Source organism: Camelus bactrianus, chromosome 20 (genome assembly GCF_048773025.1).
Source record: "Camelus bactrianus isolate YW-2024 breed Bactrian camel chromosome 20, ASM4877302v1, whole genome shotgun sequence".
Taxonomy (NCBI): domain Eukaryota; kingdom Metazoa; phylum Chordata; class Mammalia; order Artiodactyla; family Camelidae; genus Camelus; species Camelus bactrianus.
The window spans coordinates 24,206,989-24,216,206 of record NC_133558.1 but is presented as its reverse complement, the minus strand read 5'-3'; the positions used below and the strand labels follow the sequence as shown (position 1 = coordinate 24,216,206).

At 42.0% G+C, this 9,218-nt stretch overlaps 1 protein-coding gene across 1 annotated transcript in view; it reads right to left on the bottom strand.

Annotated features, from left to right (window-relative positions):
• Positions 1-242: 242 nt before the first annotated feature.
• Positions 243-9,218, bottom strand: part of TBC1D22B (TBC1 domain family member 22B) — a 58,457-nt gene continuing 49,481 nt past the window's right edge. Inside the window, exon 13 of the mRNA XM_010948983.3 lies at positions 243-2,239. Coding sequence (XP_010947285.1) covers positions 2,111-2,239 — 129 coding nt within the window. The 3' untranslated portion in view covers positions 243-2,110. The remainder of the gene's footprint in view (positions 2,240-9,218) is intronic.

The following is a 9,218-nucleotide window of genomic DNA, read 5'->3' as shown; positions in this document are numbered from 1 at the left end:
CTCAGTGCTTGGCACACGGCAAGGGGCCGTATGGGTGTTAGCTATGAGGAACCACGCTCCTCGCTGTTGTAGTTTCCAAAATATCCTTCACAGAGCAGGTACTCGCCAATGTTGGCTGCCTCCTGATCTTCTTGCCCTACAGAAAGCTTGTCTGCCATACTTACTGGTATTGGCAAGAAGAATCTGAGAAAAGGAGGTATTAGGTTCCAGGTTACACAAATCCGTAAGAGAAAAACTAGCAGTGGAGGAGGAAATACACTATTTATTTACAGTTCTTTCACTTTATCCACAATTTCCCATACAAACATAAAAACTAAAAAAATAAAACCACCACTTGGGAACACAAGTGTCTTTCTTTAATTAGTCCGGTTGAGGGAGGGTCACAGCCCTCTCACTCTGTGAAGGAGACTATTGAGGCACACTGAAGGGGAAAAGGAAAGGGCTAGAAAGAATGCCTGAGAAACAGTTCCCGATGAGAAATGCCACAGGCCAGCGGGGTGGGCTTCACTGACAGACTCAGGGCGTTACCCACTGGGGACGCTGCCTGGCTTCCCAAGGGCATGACGGCAGCCTACCACCACCCCCCTGCCTCTCCACCACCAAACACCCAACATCCAACATGGGTCACACAGCTTGTGAGCTGTGTGGGGTGCAATGGTGCCAATGGGGGACACTGAATGCCTCTCTCTGAGAAGAGCTTGAGACCCCAGGGACACACAGGAAACCCCTTTCCTTGGCACTAACCGTCAGTCACAGCTTCTGTCTTGAACACAATGCCAACTTAAAAAAAATGTAAAAACAAAAGCCCTCCCCAGATTCTGGGGGAAAGGCAGCGGCTAAAAACATGCAGAAGGGCTTCTGCCACTGTAGTCTTCTCTCTGGAAGGCTGCTAGGGGTGAAGGGGGAGCTCTGACGGGTGCAGAGGGAGAAGGAACAGGGTAGCTGCTCCACAAGGGCCTGGGGAGGTGGGGAGAGGGCAGGAGAGAAAACTCTGGGACACTGACTCTGGGGATGGCTGCCCCGGTCAGCAGAGCAGCTCCACCTGCTGAGCTGAGCTCGCTCCAGCAGACACACATTCACTTCCCTCATAGGAGGGCGCCCAGAAACCAACCTGGAGATGCTGAGCCACCTGCCTGGCAACTTCATCTGTGCTAGTGACCTAGATTGCTTTCACGTGTTGATGCACATTATAAATATAAAATCATATCTTCTACAAAGAGGACATATATTTGTACATCTTTACCCATATACATAATAACACAATTTACACATAATATCTTGGAGTGGGTCATCATGGAAAAAGGGTTTGGAGAGGTAAAAAGCCCCTTCTCCCTGCCCTGCCCTGATCCTTCTCTAGGGACTCTTGTATACTTGGTCACTGGGGCTCTTCGCAGCTGGTTGTGAAGGAGCTAGTCTGAACACAGGTTATTCAGACGTGTAACTAAATGCCAATGGGTGTGTCTACCCACACACACACACAAACGCATGGCACACGTACAGACATCTGGTGAGAAAAGGAAAAATAAAATTCCTAGCCCTTGGGTGTAGGCCTCTTCCCAGAGTCATAAGCATCAGTGCCTCGTCCATCTGAGAACAATGGTCTTAAAAAGCTGCCCCTCACAGGCTCAGACTTGGGCAGAAGGGGAAGAGCTAGGAACTGGGGAGAGGGGTCCGGAGTCTTTTGAAAACATAAGGCGTTTCTGACCTGCGATCAAATCAAACTATGTCACAAAGAAGCAACAGTATCAGTTGGGGCTGGGAGGCAAGAGACAGCCAGTCCATGTCGGGCAATGTGAGTGGAGACCCTGAGCCTTCCCCTTCTTGGGTCCAGTTTCTTTTAAAGGGGTAGACAACCCTGTACCTCCTTTTCTGTCCTCTCCCAGAGCTGGGCCCATCCACGTGTCACGGAATACTGACAGTGGTCCAAGAGACCCATCCAGAGACGTGGAGTAGTGGACAGGCACGCCAAAAAGTTAAGACCTGGGCGGCAGATGTGAGCTTTTTACAGCAGGAGTGGTTCCTGGCCAGAGTCCACGGCTCGCACAGTGGCCACGGTGATCAGACTGCCATCAGAGGTGGGGGCAGTCTGGGTCCCCGTGGGAGACAGCACCTATCGGCGGTAGTGATTGGGGGCGTCGGCGAACATGTACTTGAGTCTATATGCCTCGGCAAGGAGCAGCCCAATCTCTTCGTTGCCCCAGTGTATCGTGGGTAGGTTTTGCAGCAGCATGAGGAGACCCTGGAACGCAAGAAAGGACTTGTATCATTGCAGGACTACAGACCAAGGGAGCCTTGTGTCTCCTGGGTCACACATCCCAAGGGTTTGAACTCCCTCCTCCCAGGCAGCCACCGTCCTTGGCCCCTAGTTCACCTTTAGGAAGAATAGAAAAGCCTCTGCTGAGCCTCTGAGCCACTAACACCCACCTCTAAAAATATTGTCAATAGAGAATGGTAACAATAAATAAGAATATAAATAAGGATATTTAAAAGAGAAAGAGAATCACTCATCATCCAAATAAACCTCTCAGTTTCAAAGTATTCCATTTCAGTCTTTTTTTCACATACAGATTTCTTTAAATAGTTGCAACCATAATTATGATTTTATACGCTTTTTAATCATCCTTTACTATAATTTTTGTGCTTTTCCATGAAGCTTTCAAAAATAATTATTCTCAATGTTAGTATTCCATGATGTGGCTATATCCTAATTTACTCAACCATTTCCCTTTTATTAATACTTGATTTGTTTCCTTTGGAAAAAAAAAAAAAAAAGCCCTTTAGGGGAGGGTATAGCTCAGTGGTAGAGCGTGTGCTTAGCATGCACAAGGTCCTGGGTTTAATCCCCAGTACCTCCATTAAAATAAACAAACAAACAAACAAACCTAATTACCTCCCTCCCCTCCCCCTAAAAAAGCCCTTTATTGGTAAGACTGCTGCATTTGACTTCTTTGCATTTTGCATCCTTCTCTAATCCCAATGTTCACTTGTAATCACTGTCTTATTTATCCTCCTTTCACCTTGTTCTCCTAAGACTGTCTTCAACCTACTTTGTCCAGCTTATTTCCCACTGTTTCCAGCATACATGCCTCATGTAGCCAGGTCCACTTCAGCCACGTTTATTTGTGCTCCAGGGTTTAATCTATGATATCTGTTTCACTTGGAATATCTTCTCCTTTCTCCTCTACCTATCTAAATCCTATTCAATTTTCAAAGCCCAGGTCCCTCCAATAGCTCCATGAGAGGATATCAGAATAAAAAATGAATGTGAGATTTTAGGTTATCTCTGTAATTTAGTTATCCATGCGGTTGCTGCTGCTTTGTGTTCCTTCTCTGTCTCTCTTTCTGAACTGGATATTCTTATTTTTCTGATTGTAAAAGTGATAGTAGCAAGACAAAACCCAGAGACATAAAGAGGCTGACAGACTTGAAACAATTCTGAAATATCAGTATGTCAAGAGGCACAAAAACAAGGTTAAAATATAAGAAACTGACTATAAGAACATATTTATAATACTTACAAAAACCAAAAGGTTAATATCCAAAATAAAAAGGAGTACTTATAAATCAGTAAGAAAAAAAGGAAAACAACCAAATGGAAAAAACGGATGTGAATAGGCAACGTACAAAATGCCAGTGGCCCAACAACATGCTAGAATGCTGCCTCTGGCTGATCTGCACCCTCCAGCAATGTTTTACAATTGTCAATGTGGAGGTCTTGCATATTTTTAATGAAATTCAGTAAATCCTTCCCTCAGTAAAAGAACATTTAGCTGGGCACAAAGCAATCTATGCACACCACTGCTATGTCTGGCCACTATGATTAAGTTCTGGCCAATTTGGGGGACAGTGTAACTCTTGGGTTCTGCCCTAGAAGTCTCCTTCTCCCTTTCCTAGAAAATGGGTATGAATGGAGGAGTGGAAGCAGTCATCTTAGACCATAAGATTAAAGCTATGTGTTGAAGATGGCAGAGCAACAAGAGAGAAGAAATTCGAGTCCCTGCCACTCTGGAGCCGTAATGTGAGCCCTGGGCTGTTACACTTAGACTGTTAACCGAAGAGAAGTAAACAACTACCTTGTTTTAAGCCACTGTTATTTTTGGGTCTTGGTTACAGGAGACAAGTTTATATCATCTTAACAAACACGGGCCATATCTATCAAAATCAGAAATGCACATGGTCTTTGATCCAGCAACTCTACTCCTATGCTCCTCTCCTAGGAAAATACTCACACTCCTGTACCAGGGTATGCACTGCATCATTGTATCACTGCTTCCAATAGTGGGGAAAAGGACACTAGGAAAGTGTCCATCAGAATGGGAATGGTTAGATAAACCAGTTATCCACATCATGAACTAGAAGGCAGCACCTATAAACTGAAGCAAAACTACATGTGCCAAGGTGGAAAGATATGAAAGACATTTGGGGGCAGTGGGTAGCAAGTTGCAGAAAAATACTTCTAGTAAGATCCCACTCGGGCAGAAGAGAAAACACAACATATATTTGCATATACACATATGAATATAAAAATTTTAGATAGTTAGGTGGTAAACTGTTAAGAGTGGTTACCTTTGGGGACGGGAGACTTTCACTTTTTTCTCATTATACTTCTGTACCTTTTGAGCCCCTTGTTTTCAACTATTATAATAAAGTCTTTGTATATTACTTGTATGACAGGACATTTCTTTTCTGATTAATACATATTCTGTGGAAGCTTTGTTTATTTTGTAAAAAGTGAAAAAGCAGAAAATACATTACCCTTAACTTCATAATCAAGAGGAAGCAACTTTTAAACATTTTGGCTTATTTCTTTCCAGTCCTTTTTCTGCACATTTTATACAGTTGAAACATTTTCTCTAAATAATTTTGAATCTGTTTAGCATTTATCATAAATATTTCCTCTAATATTAAAAACTCCTTTTAGACATTTTCAGCAGCCAAAGAATTTTCCATGATGCAGATGTACCATACTTTACTCTGTATCTTCCTGTTTTGAGCATTTAATCATTTCTGGTTTTTCACTGTAATGAAATTATAATGAACAGCTTTGTACATAAAGCCATATTTCAGATTATTTCCTTGAGCTAAATTCCTAGGAATGAAATTACTGTGTCAAAGGGCATGAACATTTTAAAGATATTTAAGCTCATCCAGAAAAATACTCATTTCCCTAGATCTCCACCAGCACTGAACACTCTCATTAAACAAACTTCATTCATTGTAATTCCTATCCTTGAAGTTTCCAGGCCTGAGAATAGAACTCAAAGCCACAAGTCAAAATGGTGGTGAACCCATAAAAGAGCACAGTGAGAAAGCAACCAGGCCATGAGTTTCTCTATACATCTCACTCTCCCCATCCACAGATGCTGGCATCCACTTGCTGTCTCTTTCCGACACTCTCTAAGTCAACGCCTCCTCCAGTACATGACTGTTACTGAAATTCACTCAGTGAGACCAGCTACCCAACCACTTACCGATACTCACTAAGCCCACCCAGATGTTAACAATGCTTTAAAAAAACCCAACTTCTAGCTGCTCTGAGCATCTCTGGAGTGTGCATTTCACACAGTACCCAATTCTCCCTGGGTTCTGCCTTGGCCTCAGTTCTTCATCAGCCTCAAAGCTTTCTTTTCTTCTTCTTTTTATAAAGAGAACCACAATTTCTGTTTCAATGTATTTTTTTTAAATGTTGCCCTTAGAATAAAACCCTTCCTCGGGGACTCCCTGAACTTTGGCCCCTTTGATTCTTCTCTCCTGCTTCCTATTCATCCCCCCCAAGTGCCCCACTCCCACCCAAACTGTTAAAGGTATTGCCTCTTTTTGCCGGCCTCCATCTCAGGGAGTCAACTTTTATTCTAACTTTGGCAGACTCTCTATTATCCAGGCCTTAACCTTTCCTGTACCTCAGACTCTCCGACTGTCTGATGTTGCCTATGGATCCCTTCTCAGAATAAGGGCTTTAAAAATATAAAACACAGTATCACAAAGAAGACAGGTTGAATTGAACTATAATTCTCAAAATATTTTAAAAACAAATTTGTGACACTACAACATATGTACTTTATTAATATATTCTATAACAAGACTAATGGCAGATTAAATAACTACCATAATTTCAAAGAAGTAAAGAATGGAAACAATGTTTTGAGATACCTGTAACAACTTGATAGGATATGAAAATACTTGCAGTTAGTGAAAAAGACAGGCACTGCTAATATTACTGTTTTGTTGTCTACGGTCATTATTGTAGGAAATGCTAATGTTCAATTAGTGGTCATTGAAAATAAAACTATAATTATTTTTCCACTAATGTCCAGGGATCCCCAGATTTCTAAACATGGGCCTTACTTTAAAGTGCCCTGGCTCCTGTAGCTTGCCCTTCTCTTGATCCACACCACAGCCAACAAGAAGTCTTAAACTTCCCTTTAAACACCTAAGTGTCCACGTTAACATTAACATTTTAAGCTTTATTCATTCATTGGAAAACTTTTTTTTTTTTTGGTGCAAATCACTTTTGTTGGCATAGAAATTCCTTTGTTTTTAAATTTTATATATTTTTTTTATTTTGGGGGGGAGGTAATTAGATTGATTTATTTATTTTTAATGGAGGTACTAAGGATTGAACCCAGGACCTCATGCATGCTAGGCATGTGCTCTACCACTGAGCTATATCCTCCCCCGACATAGAATTTCATTCCCACTTTCAATCAACTTGCTGGGTGAAGTCAAACTGCAATCCTGTTTCTTGAGAACATACCATACTGACTCAAAACCAGGCCCCACCTTCCAAGGAAGGGGAGCTGAAGGAATGATACTTGCTTAGCCTCATCCAGAACACCAGTAAGAAGATTCCAGGGCCCTGGAGCCTCAATGAGACCCTAGGGCTTTAAAGTGATTGTCCCACCTGTCTTCACAAACACTGGTTCCAACCACGCTGCAAGAGCTGAATAGACGGCAGGAACTCTTAGAAATACATGGGCCCAAGTCTCATTCCTGGAGTTCTGGATTCTAAAAATTTGGGATGGGACCCGGCAGTCCACAGCTTTTACAAACTCCTCCAATAATTCCAACAGGCAAGCAGGTCTGGGGTTACCACTAGAGGGATTAAAAAGCCCTTGAAGGATTAAAAGCACATCTGAGATGCAGACCTAATAGTGAGATCCTAAGGAAGGAAACCCCTAGGCATCACACAGAGTGACCTTTCATTATATAAATTTGGATAAATCTGTAAAATGGAATACTCTGCAGCCAAATTATTTTAATGTTTTCACAATTTCTGCACCAGCATGTACTCATGTAATGAGCAAAAATTATAAAAATGAAGGAAATTATGTAGATCTATATATATATGTTGACATTATAGAACAACCACTATATTTTGTACAGTGATAAAAAGAGATTATAAAAACAAAATATACAAAATGTTTCCATTAACATATGTACAGTAGGTATTTATTCTTATAGATTAGTATGGCAAAATGTCTGAAAGGAGATCTATCACCTTTGCGTGGTAAGATTTCAGGTACTTTTTTTCCTTTTTCCTTATTGGTATTTTCTAATCTTTCTATAATCGTTATATATATTTGCACAATTGGTAAACAAAAACAACCAACAAAGGGGTGATCTCTCCAGAAAATAACATTTTTTGCTAAAATAGAATCTCCCTGTAATTTCCAACTCTTCTAGTCTTGCTAGAAATCTCCCAGAAGCCTTGAACTAATTCTACCCTTGACTAAGGTAACCTTCCCACCTCCCCTGAGGGCCATGAGACTTAGGTGTGAGGAACCACTCTGCCACCTGGTGGCTATGCCTAAGAACTACACCTCCCACGTAGAGCTGCAGCAATGGAAAAACCCTGCCCGTTGGTAAATTTGGGATAAAGTAGAAACCAAATAATCATGAGTGGGGAAAGAAGGCATTAATTACAAATCAAGTACTTTAATCAAGGGGTACAGAAGAGACACTGCTGGGGCAGGGAGCAACTGAATATTGTTACAAAGCCAGCTCCTAGGAGCACTAAGCATAACATGCAGTCAGTTGAAACACTGCAGCCATGAGAAGATAGCTCGTGGGACAAGCAGCAGAGAGCGATTGTAAGTTAATGGAAGGGGCAATGGCTTTCACAGAATAAATGCTGTGAATGGCTGAAAAAGCAGAAAAGGGCCAGTCCCCGGTACTTGCTGAGAATCTGGATCCCAGAGGAAAAGGAATATGGCAGAGAAGAATTTGAGCCATGTGTGAGGGGGTGAGGGGAAGACAACAATTAGACTAGGGGCCAAAGGAGAAGGGGTAGTAGGCAATATGCAGGGACTCTGGTAAGAAAAAGTACAGGGAAACCTCATTAAAGAGTGTCCAACAGATGGAAGAACTGGTGAGGAAGAGGGAGATAATGAAGGATACTGATCATTACAGCAGTAGTTATCACTTATTGAGCACTTACTGCTTTCCAGATGAGGTTCTAAATGCTTTACATGTGCACTGTGTTACCACAGTGAATCCTCACATCAATTCTATGAGGCACATATTATTACCTCCATTTTACAGATGAGGAAATTGAGGCACAGAGGTTAAGGAACTTGCCTCGGGTCACAGAGGAGTGCTGGGTTGCGATCTGAACCTAGACCACCAGGTTCCAGAGCTGGTGCTCAGGACCACTATACGATATACTGCCGACCTGAAGTAAGAGGGGAAGTGGGCATAACACAGAAGGAATGAAAAGAAAAGAAGTCACAGATGAGATTGTTTGAAGGGAATCTGGAGCAGTGGTTAATTTTACTCAGTGATAAGGGCCAAGCACAACCATCAGGACATGTAATAACAGCAAAGGAACTTAAAGGCTGCATAAAATGTATACTATTAAATATGATACTGTGTGTAGAATCACCTTAGCAACACTGGAACATTCTTTGCAAAGGTAAAATGTATTCAGGCAAGTAAAATACTTTCCTAGTCAAAGTACTTAAAAACAAATCCCTCGTTTTGAGAATCAGTGAGGTAGCAAAACAATTCCCTTGGTCTCAGTAAAAACTTTCAAAAACAGGTCCTTGTATGTAAACTTTTTCAGACTCTAAGTTATTCATTGGTTTCCCTGGCGTCAAAGCACCTAGTGCATTTAGCAAGTTTGCCCTCAGAGAAAGCCATGTCGAGTCCCCCTCCACGGCTTGTTTGCTTTACGTGTTGAGGAATCATTCCTGTTCTCACACCAGCTTGCTCTGGGTGGA